Raw genomic sequence first — 16,182 nt, forward strand, 5'->3', positions numbered from 1 at the left:
TAATACAGAATTTGGTAGCGAGTAGTGGGGAAGTGCTTTTGCAATTACTGAAATGCTGGAATGGTTTTATAAATGGGTAAGGGGTATATTTTAGAAGAATTGTGAGATGCTTGATGGAAAAGGCCTAGATTGCTTTGAAGAAACTGTTGATATCAATATGGATACTAAAGAGACTTTTTATGATGCCTTAAAAATAAATGATGAAACTTATTGGAAACTGGGGGAAAGGCAATCTGTGTTTTAAAGTTGCAGAGAACTTAGCAAGATTAACCCCTGGTGTTTTATGGAAAGCAAAATTTTAAAATGGCAAGCCTGGGCATTTAACTGAAGAAATTTCCAAAGAAAACACAGAGAATGTGGCTTGGCTTCTGCTTGCAGCTTATAGCAAAATGCTAGGTGAGAGAGATATGCTGAGGACTGAACTGTCAGGCACAAAGAAAACAGAAACAGATTCTGGAAACTCCAAGCCTCTGGAAATCAAGCTCCCAGGTGAAAGTGCACCATTGGAGGACTTAACTAAACCTGAAACTTATAAATCAGGATTGAAGATGGTTATGTTGGAAAGACTTGTGGAAAGTCTTCCTGTCTGATGGCTTGAATGCTGCTTCCTGTGTGGTAAACCAAAAGGCTTTTGAGAGAGCTATATGAACAAAACCACTGTCAGCCTGAAATAAAAGGGACATGGAAGGGAGAGATTGAAGGGGAAATGACTTCAAGAGGAAAATCATGGGAGATCTGGAATTGGGACATTACCTTGGGACAGGAGAGGAATCCCACCCATGTGTACAGAGAGGGTGAGTTTGCCCCAGCAGTTGAGGGCAGATGTTCCTGTCTGATGTTCTGTGAGAGTTTTGTTGCCCCAGGGTACAGAGAGGGTGGAGCACAATCTCCAAAGATTAGGGCTGTTAAGGTCAGCACCCCACAGATCTGAGGGGGTGGACCTGTCCCCCAAAGGTTAGGGAAGGCCAGGTGGTCAACTCATTGTTCTGAGAGGGTTGAGCCTGTATGCCAAAGATTAGGGGGAATATTGTCTTCACATCATTATACTAGGATGGTTAAGACTCTAACCCAAAGATTGGATAAGGTGTGGCAATCACCACAATACTCCTGGAGGGAGAGGCCTGGAGCATGGTTGACATCCAGGTGCTTGATGAGGGTGGAACCAAGAAAATGGCCATAGGGCAAACCACTGGAAAGGGTGGGTCCCCATATGGCCCAAAGGAGAAGAAACCATCTTCTTAAGAATGGCTCTCAGTTTTTGAAATTGAATGGAGGATGCCCTGTAGGTTTACTGAAAGGTAGATGACCCAAGAATCTTGTTTTCCCCCCAATGCCTACTTACTGTAATGAAAATGTTTATCCTTTGTCTGTCCATTTGTGTATTGGAAGTAGATGAATTGTTTTGTAAGTTTCAGAGGTCTATTGCAGGTGGACTTTGCCCCAGAACAAACTGTATTTCTTTAAATTTACTGTAATATGATTTAGTATTTGCATTGTAATTCATTTATGGTTTTTTTTTTAATTTGAATATTGTAATGTCTTTTTGGAATTCAGAGGGTGGAGTGTATTGAGGTGCTAAAAGATAAAAAAAAGAAGAAAACTTCCAGCCAAGAATTCTCTATCCAGCAAAGCTTGAATTCAGAAAAGATGCAAAGATCAACATATTCACAGAAAAACAGAAATTAGAGTATTTCACAATAAAAAAAGCCTGCATATCAAGAAATACTAAAGAGAATTCTGCAGGTTGAAATATAAAACCAGGAAAGAGAAAGAGGGAAGAGAGTGTAAGAAAAACTAAAATTGTAAAAAGAGAAATAACACCAATATATGGCATACAGAAACCCAAATATAATATAGTTAATGAAGGTATTCATTGTTAGTAATAATACTGAATGTTATTGGCTTAAACTCTCCAATCAAGAGACACAGACTGACAGAATAGATAAGGAAATATGACCCATTGATATGCTGTCTACATGAAATTCACCTTAGACACAGTGCTGAAAGGGGCCTGAAAGTGAATGGTTGGAAAAGAATTTTAAATGCAAAAAAAAAAAAAAAAAATAGAGGGGTAGCTATATTAATAACAGACAAAATAGATTTTAAATGCAAAACTGTTGGAAGAGACAGATAAGGCCACTAAATATTAATAAAGATGATAATCTAAGAAGAAAGAAGAGACATGAACATTTATGCACCTAAAAGGACTCGTAAAAATATATGTGGCAAATATTGTAAAAACTAAGTGAAGAAATAGATGCTTCTACAATTATAGTGGGGGATGTTAATACACCATTATCAACATTAGACAGAACATCTCAACAGAGAATCAATAGAGAAAAAAAGACCTTGAATAATTCATTAGAGGATCTGGACCTATTATATACAAAACATTATCTCCAAATACATCCTGATATACTTTCTTCTCAAGTGCACATGGATCATTCTCCAGGATAGATAACATGGTAAGCCCTAGGAAAAATCTCTACAAATTAAGAATGATTGAAATTATATAAAGTACTTTTTCTGACCACAATGGAATGAGCTAGAAATTAATAAAGGGAAGAGAGGCATATTAGGTACAAAAATATGGAATTTAAACAAGACACTCTTAGACAATCAGTGGGTCAAGGAGGATATTGCAAAAAATCAGTAACTAACTTGAAACTAATGAAAATGACAACACAATGTATCAATTCATGGGATGCAGCAAAATCTGTACTTAGAGGGAAATTCATAGCCATAAATACCTATAATAAAAAAGGAAGAGCTAAAATCAAAGACCTAACTGCACACCTGAAGGCACTAGAGAAATGACAACAAACAGACCCCAGAGAAGTATAAAGAAGGAAATATCAATAAGAAAGATTAGAGCAGAGCTAAATGAAATTGAAAATGAGAAAGCACTAGAAAAAATAAACAAAACCAAAAGCTGCTTATTAGAGAAGATTAATAAAATTGACAAATCCTTAGCTAGACTAAGGATTTTTTTTTTCTTAGCTAAAGAGAGAAAAGATCAAAATACATAAATATAAAAATTGAGGAAGGGATATCACCACAAATACCACAGAAATAGAGTATCAGAAGGGGATACTTTAAAAAATTGTATGTCTAGAAGATGGATAATTTTGAGGGAATGGAAAAATTCCTAAAAACCCACAAGCAGCCTGCACTGATTAAAAAAAGAAATTCATGAACTGACCAGATCAATCACAGGCAATGAGATTGAAGTAGTCATCAAATATCTCCAAATAAGAAGCCTGGACCAAATGGTTTCACAGGTGAATTCTACCTAACACTCCAGAAGAAAATTACACCAATGCTGCTTAAATTCTTCCAAAGAATAGAAGGGAACATTACCTAACTCATTCTGATGACAGCATCACCCTATTACCAAAGCCAAAGATGCCACAAGAAAGGAAAACTATAGACCAATCTCTCAATTGAACTTAGATGCTAAACTCCTCAACAAGATATTTGCTAATCATATTCTACAACATATCAAATGAATTAATGAATTATACACCACGGTCAAATGGGCTTCATACCTGGTTTGCAAGGAAGGTTTGACATAAGAAAATCAATGTAATAAACCCACATAAACAGATGAAAAGAAAAAATCGAATGATCCTCTCATTTTATGCAGAAAAAGCATTCAACAAAACCTTTACTGATAAAAACGTTTAAAAAAATAGGAATAGAAGGAAACCATCAATCTCAAAAATGGCCTTTATGAAAAACACACAGCTAACATCATATTAAATGGTGAAATCCTAAAAGCATTCCCTCTAGCATCTAGAATGAGGTAAAAATGCCCAATGCCACTTTATTATTTAATATTCTGTTAGAATTACTTGCTTAAGGACCTGGGCAAGAAAAATATATAAAAGTCTTCCAAGTTGAAAAGGAAAAAGTAAAACTTTCACTATTTGCAGACAACATAATCCTATACCTTGAAATCCCTGAGAAAGCTGCAGCAGAGTTTCTAGAGTTTAAAAATATATGCACTAAAGTGGCAGGATATAAGATTAACATAAAAAAATCAGTAGCAAATTTCTGTACACAAATAATGAGCAATCTGAGGAGGAAATGAAGAAAAAAAATCCCATTTATAATAGCAACAGAAAGAATCAAATACCTAGGAATAAATTCTACTAAAGATATAAATGACTTGTACACAGAAAAGTACACAACAGTTTTTTAAAGTAAATCAAAGAAAACCTAAATAAATGGAAGAACATTCCCTGTTTATGGATAGGAAGACTAAATATCATAAATATTTCTATCCTAACCCAAACTGATTTACAGATTTAAAGCAATTCCAAATAAAAAACTCTGAAGATTATTTGGAAGGACAAGGGTCCCTGAACAGCCAAAGACATATTGAAAAAGAAAAATGAAATCAGAGAAATCACGTTACTTGACCTTAAAACATACTATAAAGCTACAATGGTCAAAACTGCATAGTACTGGCACAAGGACAGACATACTGACCAATCGAACTGAATTGAGAGTTCCAAAATAGATGCTTGCATATACAGTCAACAGATACTCAAGAAGGCCACCAAGTCAACTCAACTGGGAGAGAATGTCCTCTTCAACAAATGGTTCTTAAAGAACTGGGTATCTATACACAAAAGAATGAGAGAGGAACACCATCCTTTAACTTTATACATAAATTAACTCAAGATGGATAAAAGATCTAAATACAAGAACCAAGACAATGAAGAATTTGGAATGTAATGTCAGGAAGCATCTACAAGATCTTATATTGGGAAATGCTTTGATGAAGTTTACACCCAAAACACAAGCAACAAAAGAAAATATAAATAGGACCTCCTCAAAATGTAAAACACCACAAAGAAATTTATCAAGAAAGTAAAAAGGCAGACTATCAAATGGGAGAAAATATTTGGTAACCATATATCTGATAGGGGCCTAATAGCCAGCATATATAAAGAAATCCTACACTTAAAAAAAGAAAAAAAGACAATCCATTTTAAAAATGGTGAAGGCTTTTGATGAGACATTTCTCCAGAGAAGAAATTCAAATGGCTAAAAATCAAATGAAAAGATGCTCAGCATCCCTAGCTGTTAGGGAAAAGCAAATCAAACATACAGGGAGACATCATTTTACACACATTAGACTGGCATCTTTTAAAAAAAAACAAGGATTCCAAGTGCTGGAGAGGATGTACAGGAATGGGAAAAATTATCAACTGGTGGTTGGAAGGCAGAATGATGCAACCATTCTGGAGGACAGTCTAGCGCATTTCCTCAGGAAGCTACTATTGAACTGCCATATGATCCAGCAATCCCACTGCTGGGTACATACCCAGAAGAATTGAAAGCAAGGATATGAACAGATATTTGTGCACCAATGTTCATAGCATCATTATTCACTATTGCCAAAAGTTGGAAACAACCTTAATGTCCATGAACAGATGAAGGGATAAGCAAATTTAGTATATACATACAATGGAATATAACTCAACTGTAAGAAGGAATGCAGTATTAACACATAGGATAATATGAATGAACATGAAGACCTTATGTTGAGTGAAGCAAGCAAGGCCCTGATAGATATTAGATGCACTTTCTGACATGAATTAGGCAAATTGAGCAGACTCCCAAAGCTAAAGTATGGAAAATAGGTTTACAGACAGAAAGAGAATAGAGCATTGTAAGCCAATACCCATATTGGAAAAATCTATAAGGTAGAAGGGTGTAGTTGTACCTTGCATGAACATGACAGTGGTGCAGTGATGCTATTGGTTTGCGCAGTGCTGGCCTGTGAATGTTGTAGGGTCAGTGTTGTTATGCTGTCCATGGAACTAAGGGAGTGAATGAACTGTCAGGATCTGCACGTATGTGATTTAAACTACAATGTTACAATTTTTGTGTGTGTGTGGCTAATATGGCAGGCAAGGGTTAATGGTGTGGGAGGCATGTAGGACAGAGGGCACCTGGGAAAGACTTCTAGGGAGTGAGTGTTCATCATGTCATAGTGCATTGTATCAGTGGGTGGAGACCCACACAATAATAAGATATTGGATTACCTTTCTGGGGAGTACTGCTGTGTTCTCAAATAGGGGTAGGGGTCTCTCAAGAACATAGGCAGTGCCTAATAGGGGAGGACAGGCCAGTATGTCAAGCATCAATGTTGTGGCAAGAAAATATAAATCTTGTGCTTCAAGGAGTGAAGTCTGGTGGTTTCTGTGGGTCCAAAGGGGAGTGGAAGGGAGGAAAAGAATAGATGGAACATAGGGAATTTTGGGGTTATTGGAATTGCTCTGCACGATCTTGCAATAACGGACACAGGCCATGTTAAATTCCACCAAATTTTATAAAAGTGTATGTTCCAAAATATAAGCAATAATGTAAACCATCGGGCATGATTAGTAGCAATGTTTTGATATTTGAACATCAATGGTGCAAAATGTAAATGTTATTCATAGGGGAAAGAAGGAAATGGGGAAGTTGTTGGGTATATCGAAATCCCTTATATTCTTTATGTGACTTTTCTGTAACTGAAAGCTTCTTTGAAGATAAAATGAAAAACTTTAGACACTGGGGGAATTAATGGAAGAAAATGTCACTGTACATGTAAGACAACATATCTGACAGTGATGAAAGACATATGGTAATTTTTAAAAATTGTTTTTATTTCTTTTATTATTTCAAATTCTTTTTGCATTTTTTGCCATTTTTTAAAACTATCACTTTCATAGTAATTTTATTTGGTTATATTGTTGGCTTCATTTTTGAAGAAGTTTTGGATGACTAAAGTATTACAGATATGGCAGAGGAGGATCTTTGGTGCAGGGTGCATGGGAGGAAGTTCACCTGAGGCATACTTATAAGATACATGAATGAGTTCCAAGGCTCATGGGGCATTGTCATGATGGGTGGAGATCCACTCAATAACTGAAAGAATATCCAATTCCCATACTGAGAAGTTCTTCCACATTCTCTAATGGGACAGCAAGAATCCTCAAAGTATGGGGGCATTGACTCATGAAGTAGGATGGACCATTGACAAGCCCTTGATATTGATGACAGCACTTATGACTCTTTTCTTTTGAAATTGAAAGTTAACCTATTGGTCTAGGCTGCCTAAGAGTTACCTCCTGAGAGCCTCCTTTTTGTTCAAATGTGGCCTCCCTCTAAGCCAAAGTCAGTATATAATGCATTACATTCCCCCAACATGAGATATGACTTCCAGGGATAAGCCTCCCTGGCACTGGGGGATTACTACCAAGGATCAACTCACAATGCAACTCAAAAATAACCTTGACCAGGAGGAAGAGGTAAGCACATATGTTTATATGGCTAAGAGACTTCAAAATGAGTTGGAAGTTCATCCCAGAGATTAGGCTTATGCATATCTCAGCAGGATCCCATTGACTGCCCAGTAGATACTGCCTTAAATAGAGAGGCTGCTAAAGGCTCTAGAGGCATCCATACACTATTGACAGGGCAGACAGCTCAGGGGTTTGGTGCACAGCCAAGGGGACCTATTTTGAAATTTATGCTCCCCAGTGTGACAGAGTTGGACTGTCATGGTTTCCTTACACATGACTCTTCTGCCCTTTTTGAACTTAAGAGTAATATTAAAGTTTACAGGTCTATGTCCAAGAGACTTAAATCTTCATTCTTTCATGTGTCATTGGGCCCTGAATCTCAATAGAGTTGCAGCACCTATTCATCACTTCTTTGGACACACCCAGGACAACTAACAAGATGAAGATGGACAAACACCATCCAAAGGAACAGAGAGTCTACAACTGGAAGTCTTTCCCATCCATCTGCCTGATGGGACATAAATCCCCTCTCAATTAGAGGTGGAGTGGGCATCAGCATCTCAGAATCCTTAGTATTAGGTAATGATCAATGAACTAAAGAACACTTACTGTTATTCTAGTAAAGATATTGTTATTCTAGAAACGGAAGAACTTTTATCATTGATGTGGAAGCAGTGGCTTATGAGGTTTGAGTGGAGGGAGATATAAAAATTAGTATAATATGGGGTATTTTGGGGACATTGGAATTATCTTAAAAGATGTTGCAATGACAGAGAGAGGCCTTAAAAATCTTGTCATAACTTACAAAATTGTGCAGTTTAAACTATAATGAAAACTATAATCCACATTAGTGGCAATGATCCAATTTGTGTTAATCAATTGAAACAAATGTACCACACTAATGAAGGATGCTGTTAATATGGGAATGTGTGGGAGGGGTAGGGAGTGGGGCTTATGGGATTCCCCTTTTTCATTTATCATTTATGTAATCTAAGTATGTTTAAAAAATGATTTTCAAAACAAAAAAAGTTAGACCACTCTCACACCATATACAAATATAAAGTCAAAATTGCATGGTTCATTTCTTTAATATACAAATATAAATCAATTCATGAAATGAAATTAGATTAGTTATATAAGGTTGTGACATGATAGATTGGAGGTGATTGTTAAGGGCTGTAGAGTTTTTCTTTATGGAGTAATGAAATTGTTCTAAAACAATTTTGGTGATGAAGGCCCATTTCAATTATACTAAGACCCACTGATTACACACTTAAGATAGATTGTATGTGTCTGTATCTCAATTAAACTTCTTTAAAGTAAATAAAATATGCAAGAATAGGTAAAAAGAACAGCTATGTACAGCAGGAGAATCAGAGATTGAGAGTTGGAGAACTTTTGTTTGTTTTCCTGTTTTATTATAGTTGAAATAATGAAAAATATTCTAATAATGATTGAAGTGATGAATGCACAACTATGTGATTATGCCAAAATACCAGTGACTCCACATTTTGGATGGATTGCATGCTTTCCTAGTATGAGTATCCATAAAATTGATTTAATAAAAAACCTTAGCTGTAAAATGTACATATTTGCATGCTCTGGATCTTAAAGTTTTAATAATTAATGTCAAGGACAGGATTTCCAAATGTCAACCATCATAATGTCATAGCCGATGGGCATGGAATGTTTTGGAATCTAGCAGATATTTTATTATTAGCAAGATGATTATAGCAGTGTGTTTTTCCTGGGTGTGTCCTACCGGGAAATTAGTGATGGGGAGGGGGAATGATCTGGACCTCTGCCTGGCACAGTGAACTACTGTGTGCATGAATCTCACACCCACTGATAAAGATTCTAGTCCTGGAGATGTAGTCTTGCTATATCTAATATTAGGAACAAAGTGATGCTATCTGCTCCTCCCCTTCAGATATTTAATCAGTGACCTAGGAAATGCAACCAGAGAACTACATTCATTTCTGTGGAAAAGAATTCAATATCACAGATTTCACACATTATTGTATCCCCAAACTTAAAAATTTCCAGTTGATATCCACAAAACTCCCATCAGACATACAATCATTTCCCCCAACCCCTCAAACAATATCCATCACAGAGACAAAATTACTAATGTACACAAACTCCCCAATCTCTGAATAAATGATTTTTCATGATTTTTCTTTGCATTCTCCACACTGAAATTTTGGAAATCCCTCGTGTGGTTTCATCCTCCTAATAAAGTCTTCTTATTTAGTGTTTTGTGGTTATTCTTAAACTGTGCTTCCTTTAGCACACTAAGGCTTAGCTTTGACTGAGAGTGCACAGTAATTAAAGACCTAGTGTTTTTCTCTTTTGGAATTCACTCATTTAATTTAAAGGATAAATTGGGAATTAAGGCAATCCCATATTGAGTACAGATGTAGAATTCCTCACATGTGATTTCTCTCATTAGCTTATCAGTTAGAGTGCTAGGAGACCTCTCCAAACCCAATTATATTTACATTACGTGTTTTCTCACATATTATATCATTTATCTACTAAGGGCTTTGGTAGATAAATGACATGCATATGGATTCTTATCAGTATGAATGTCATTAGTTATCTGAAGTAGTATGGATGACTATAGGATCTTTATAACACATTTAAAATGGTGCTTCTTTAGAATGTGAGTTCTCATGTATATTTTAAGGTTAAATCTATGGCAGAAGTCTCTTAAATGTCCAAAAGATTTATAGTGTGAGTTGTTACATTTAAAATAAGAATACTGACCGATGTTCTCAAATTGTTGACATTCATAGGGATTCTATTCATTTGAGTAACCTCCTATTGTCGAAGTCTAGACAACTTAAGGTTTTCTCATACATATATTATGATATCTGTCCAGCGTGAATTCCGTCATGTTGCCTGACAGCAAAAACACAGGTGAAAGCTTTCCTACATAGACAACATTCATTGGGTTTTTCTACAGCTTGAGTTCTCATATGGTGTTTAAAAGTAAAAAAATGACTGAAGGTTATGATATAAATGACATTTATAGGATTTCTCTCCAGTGTAAGTTCTCTCATGTCATCAAAGATGAGAATGTTGACTGGGAGCTTTCCTGAATTGATGACATTCATAGGATTTCTTCCAGTGTAAGTTGTCTCGTGTCATCTAAAATTAGAATAATTACTGAATACTTTCTTCCATTGGTGACACTCAAACTTTATCTCCAGCATGAGTTCTTTCATGTTTTATCATGGAAGAGGGGTGAATGAAGCCTTTCCCACAAATATGGCATTCATAGTATTTCTCTCCAGTCTGAGTTCTTTCATGATGTTGAAGAAGGGAATTTCAACTGAAAGCTTCTCTGCAGAGATGTCATTCATGGGGTTCTTCTTCAGTGTGAGTTTTTTTCTGATATTATTAGGGAAGTAACTGAATTTTTTCCCACAAAGATGACATTCATAGGGCTTGTCACCAGTGTGAGATCTCTCATGTTTAGCATAAGCATATTAACTGAAGGCTTTCCCACATAGATGACATTCATAGTTTCTCTCCACTGTGAATTTTCTCATGTTGCCTTAGATTAGAGGATTGAATGAAGGCTTTCCCACAAAAATGACACTCATATGGTTTCTCTCCTGTGTGAGTTCTCAGGTGTACTATAAGGGAAGAGGAGTGACTGAAGGCTTTCCCACAAATATGGCACTGATGGGGTTTCTCTCCAGTGTGAATTCTCTGATGACTTTTTAGGTAAGAGGCAAGCCTGAAGGTTTTCCCACAAAGATGACATTCATACGTTTCTCTAGTGTGAGCTATCAGATGTTTTTTTAGGGAAGAGGATTGACTGAGGACTTTTCCACAAAGATGACACCTATAGGGCTCCTTTCCAGTGTGAGTATTTTCATGATATTTAAGGGAAGTGGAGGTAGTGAAGGCTTTCCCACATAGATGGCATTCATATGGTTTTTCCCCTGTGTGAGATCTCTCATGTTGTTTTAAGTGAGAGGATTGAATGAAGGTTTTCCCACAAAGGTGGCATCCATAGGGTTTCTCTCCTGTGTGACTTCGCTGATGGATTTGTAAGGAAGAGTATTTACTGAAGACTTTCCCACAAAGATGGCATTCATGGCTTTTCTCTCCAGTGTGAGTTTTCAGGTGCACTAAAAGGGAAGAGGAATGCCTGAAGGTTTTCACACAAATATGGCATTCATGAGGTTTTTCTCCAGTGTGAATTCTCTGGTGGATTTCTAGGGAAGGTGCGTGCCTGAAGGCTCTCCCACAAAGATGACATTTATACATTTTTTCTCCAGTGTGAGTAATCAGATGTCTTTTTAGGGAAGAGGATTGAATGAAGGCTTTCCCACAAAGATGACACTTATAGGGTTGCACTCCAGTGTGGGTACTTTCATGATATTTAAGGGAAGAGGATGTAGTGAAGGCTTTCCCACAAAGATGGCATTCATGGGGTTTCTCTCCAGTGTGAGTTCTCTGATGCCTTTTTAGGGCTGAGGAATAATTGAAGGCTTTCACACAAAGATGACATTGATATGGTTTCTCTCCAGTGTGAATTCTCAGATGTACTACAAGGTAAGAGGAGTGACTGAAGGCTTTCCCACAAATATGGCATGCATGGGGTTTCTCTCCACTATGAATTCTCTGGTGGATTTTTAGGGAAGAGGTTTGCCTGAAGGCTTTCCCACAAATACGACATTGATATGGTTTCTCTCCAGTGTGAGTTCTCATATGTATTCTAAGGTAAGAGGAGTGACTGAAGGTTTTCCCACAAATATGGCATGCATAGGGTTTCTCTCCACTGTGAATTCTCTGGTGGATTTTTAGGGAAAAGGTTTGCCTGAAGGCTTTCCCACAAAGATGACATTCATATGGTTTCTCTCCAGTGTGAGTTCTCAGATGTACTATAAGGTAAGAGGAGTGACTGAAGGCTTTCCCACAAACATGACATTTATGTGTCTTCTCTCCAGTATGAGTTATCTGATGTTTTTTGAGGGAAGAGGAGTGACGGAAGGCTTTCCCACAAAGATGACATTCATGGGTCTTTTCTACAGTGTGCGTACTCTCATGATATAGAAGGGAAGAGGATGCAGTGAAGGCTTTCCCACAAAGATGACATTCATACATTTTCTCTCCAGTGTGAGTTCTCTGATGACTTTTTAGGGAAGAGGAGTGAGTGAAGGCTTTCCTACAAAGATGGCAATCCTGTCGTTTCTCTTCAGTTCTCTCAAGTTGTTGAAGATGGCAATGTTGACTGAAAACTTTCCCACATAGGTGACATTCATGGTATTTCTCTCCAATGGAAATTCCATTGTATTGTCTATGGTCAGAGCATTGCATACAATTTTTAGCACTTTGGAAACATTCATATGATTTATTTCTAGGGTTAATACGCTCATGTTGATTAAAGGATGAATGATCACTGAGGATGGTTGGAGGTGGTTTGTTGAAATAGGAATTCTTTGTCTTGTGTATTGTTTCACTGAGTTGTTTCACTGTGAACATGTGAGAGGAATCTTCTTGCAAATAACTACATTTAAAGGAATTCTTTTGGTTGTGAGATCTCTGCTGTGGGGAATGAGATGTGAGATTGTAAAACACTTTTCCATAAAAATTAATTTCTTTATCTCCCTATATATGAAACCTAGATTAATCCACTAGTGACAGACTCCAATTAAAATACTTGCAATATTGTTTTCATATATTCATTATTCTATTTCATACTCAAATATTCTCTATTATAAGAATCTAATTGCAAAGGTATCTGATAAATTTTGCGCTTCAGTATGTTTCAAAGATTATGTAAATGAAACATGTTTATGGAATTCATTTTAGATATGAACTCAGGTAAGAGTTTGTGTTTAGGTTAATTTTTACTTTAATTCAAACTATCACAGATTGTTGCTAGATTAGCACTTAAACCTGACATGAATTACAGTTTCATTATTTTACTGAATTCCTAATTCACTCCATCCCTAGGAATCTATTTGGAATACTAGGATTTACAAAATTAGGCTCACCAATTCCATGATTTTAGAAGAGTCTTTCCTAAAGGTAGATTGGTTGAATATCATTTCTATCATTTCACAGGTTTTAAAAGCACTTTTCCTCTCTGTAGTAATGGAAAAGAAAAAAAACCAAATAGTTAGAATAGCACTGGGGGGACACAAATTTTGGAAAATTCCAAGTACCTCTTTCAGCATGATTCCCACACTCACAATTAGCTGGGGAATACTGAATTGAGTACTCCATGGATAAGAAAACATTATAGGACATTACAATCAGAAAAGATTTTTAGGCATGGAATATTAGAAAAAAGAATTTGGGATGTTAGGAAGTAAAAAAGAGGGAAAATATTCCAAGAATAGGACCAAGACAAGGATCATTATATGAAGGTTTAATTGCAGTAACAAATGAATATACCTTTCACAATGCCAATGACACTTGATTAAGTTTGAGTAATATATGGAATATACATATGTGACTAAAATTTCCCCAATACCCTCCACTACATTTTAGAAATCAAAACTCATATAAGGAAACAAAAAAATCATAATTCACTTAAGGAATTCTGAAGTTACAATAATGAAGCACATACTGCCTATATCATGAGACCCCTTTTCTAATTCACAGGTCCTTAGAGCTCACCTGAATTCTGGTATTGAGGAAATCCTATTCCTTTTCTCCAAACATCTTGTTCCAACTGTAAAATCAAATCTGCTTCGGAGACTTGATATCCTGTTTATATTTTAAAAAGTTACCTGGATTTTAAATTGTGATAGTAACAGCGCAAAATCATGATGTACATGGCAGGTTACCAAAGAGGTAAGGTAAGCACTGAAGGTCAGCAATGCAACAAAACCCAGAAATCAGATAATTGATAATATTTCAAGAGAAATTAAATGCTTCAACTTTTGCCTATTTCAATGAGGACCACTGGTTATTTTCACCCATGCACTAGTACAAAGAGAAACTGCTAATCAACTATATTCTAAATGGGGAGGAATCTATGTTCCCAAAGTGATTGAATATTATGTTCAAAAATAATCCTATTAATATAAATACCAAAAGAATGATCTAAATTCTATATGGAAAAAGATACATGCAATGAATTTACCACTGAAACCTCGTCATAGCCCTTAGAGCAGTCAATTATTTATCCACAATTATTTATCCATTCAAAATTATTCATTAGGTTCTCAGCACAGCACTGAGTATTGGAAATTGAGGATCAAGAAAGACATTGAGCTGTGGTCAAAAATATTGGGGTGAACTATATATAAATAAAAAATAAGGAAAAAACCCATTTAGGCACTTTCATATTTTATAACACAATATAAATATATTAAAATTATAAAATTAAAAAATATAATGGAAAAAGATTATACGATATGGAGAATGTTGTGGGATAATAGCTTGAATTTGAACATGGGAACCTGGCTTGAAGTTGAGACATTTCCATAATGCAGATAAAAAGTGTGGGCTTAGGAACACTGGCCTTGACTAGACAGAATGCTTCTGGGTCAGCACGAAAATTGTTTGTGGGTGGAGACAATCTGAACTTTGTTATGGCCTGCTCCCTAGCATTGTAGGGGCTACAGCTTTAATAACAAGCAACCTTGAAAATAAACATAGATAACTACTGCTCTGTAATTTCTAATAATTACGATGTGGAAACTAGGGTTGAGTCTCTCAGTTCCAGAAACTGTTGAGTTCCCTGGTTCCTTCTTTCTGTTCTCTTGGTGCCCTTCTTTCTGTTCTTTTATTTCTTCAGTTCTGCATTGCCTTCCCTTCATGAAAACCTATTGCTGAACTGGTCTCAACCACTGGTGCCTGAACAGGAACTCAAGGGGAAAAAGAATTGCTTTGAGCAAAACTAAAGGTGTTGTCATGGTACAGAACCCCGAGTGATTTAGAAGACCTTCCAAGTCCTCAGTAAGGACACTCTCAGGTATTTTATGAGGATTACAATGAGAAACAGAGACAGTTCACCCATATGTCTGTCTCCTAAAACAACTCCTCAAGGCAAGAGGAGCTGAGGCCAGTGAGTCTTGTATTTTAGAACTCTTACAGGTTATAGAAAAATATTGCTTATAGTTCCCAGCAATAGGAAGTTTAGAATTAGGAGATTAGGAAAGAGCAGAAAAGAGTTCGAAAATTACATGTACAAGGTATTTTGCTCCTCTTACTATTTGGCCCCCTTGGACTACTATTAAATCTGTTTGGATACTAAATCTAAAGTTTTGCCTTCAGGTCCTTCATTAACTGACTTTAGAAAGCCACTTTTCCCTCCAGTGACACCTCCTCCTCCCATACCTGGAGATTCTCAGCCAAAATTGTCAGTTTTACAACAGGGCATCTTGAAGGCCAGAACAGAGGGAAATCATGTTGAGCTGCTTGTGCAAGGAGAGGTTAACTCACAAATACAATGTCCTGTGCAGGCAAAAGTGCTAAATAAGACCCTTGTTAGTAAAATCATGCTTGTAAGAAAACTCTCTGTTAAAGTGTTGACTAAGATAAAGAAAATATTCTGGCAGCAACTGTGTAAACCCCCTGCTGCCTATATGATAATGTGGCTGTGGGTTAGTGGGGGCTAATAGAATTAAGCTTCTGGAAGAGGAGGAAAAAATGGCAACACTGGTGTTCTGTTTTGTTTCCATACTGATTCTGACTGGGCCTATTTAGCCAAATTAATAATATTAGTACAAAATTTTTATCAAGTTGTTAAAAGGAATTTTTGGTTTTGAATCAATAGCTTACTCCTGAACTTCAAGTCTTATTGTAGTCTTCAAGAGTAGTAATCCAAAAAATGTGTGTTAACTGTCTGTCTAAACTGCTAAATAAGAGCTTAACTGCATTTATGCTGCTCAAGTTATTCTAG

At 36.4% G+C, this 16,182-nt stretch overlaps 1 protein-coding gene across 7 annotated transcripts in view; it reads right to left on the minus strand.

Moving 5' to 3' along the window:
- LOC101421007 (zinc finger protein 709-like) overlaps positions 1 to 16,182 on the minus strand; it is a 211,055-nt gene that overhangs the window by 120,739 nt on the left and 74,134 nt on the right. For 5 of the 7 annotated variants that reach the window (XM_012528564.4, XM_071215938.1, XM_071215940.1 and 2 more), the window contains 3 exons: positions 13,950 to 14,039; positions 13,322 to 13,413; positions 8,374 to 12,869 (listed from right to left, as the gene is read on the minus strand). The exons of 1 other annotated variant lie outside the window; for it this stretch is intronic. In XM_012528564.4, coding sequence (XP_012384018.1) covers positions 10,830 to 12,869; positions 13,322 to 13,413; positions 13,950 to 14,039 — 2,222 coding nt within the window. In that variant the 3' untranslated portion in view covers positions 8,374 to 10,829. Of the gene's footprint in view, positions 1 to 8,373; positions 12,870 to 13,321; positions 13,414 to 13,949; positions 14,040 to 16,182 lie in introns of those variants that run through there. One more of the 7 variants, XM_071215941.1, reaches the window with a different exon arrangement.

This window comes from Dasypus novemcinctus, chromosome 6, assembly GCF_030445035.2.
Source record: "Dasypus novemcinctus isolate mDasNov1 chromosome 6, mDasNov1.1.hap2, whole genome shotgun sequence".
In the NCBI taxonomy this organism is placed as follows: Eukaryota; Metazoa; Chordata; class Mammalia; order Cingulata; family Dasypodidae; genus Dasypus; species Dasypus novemcinctus.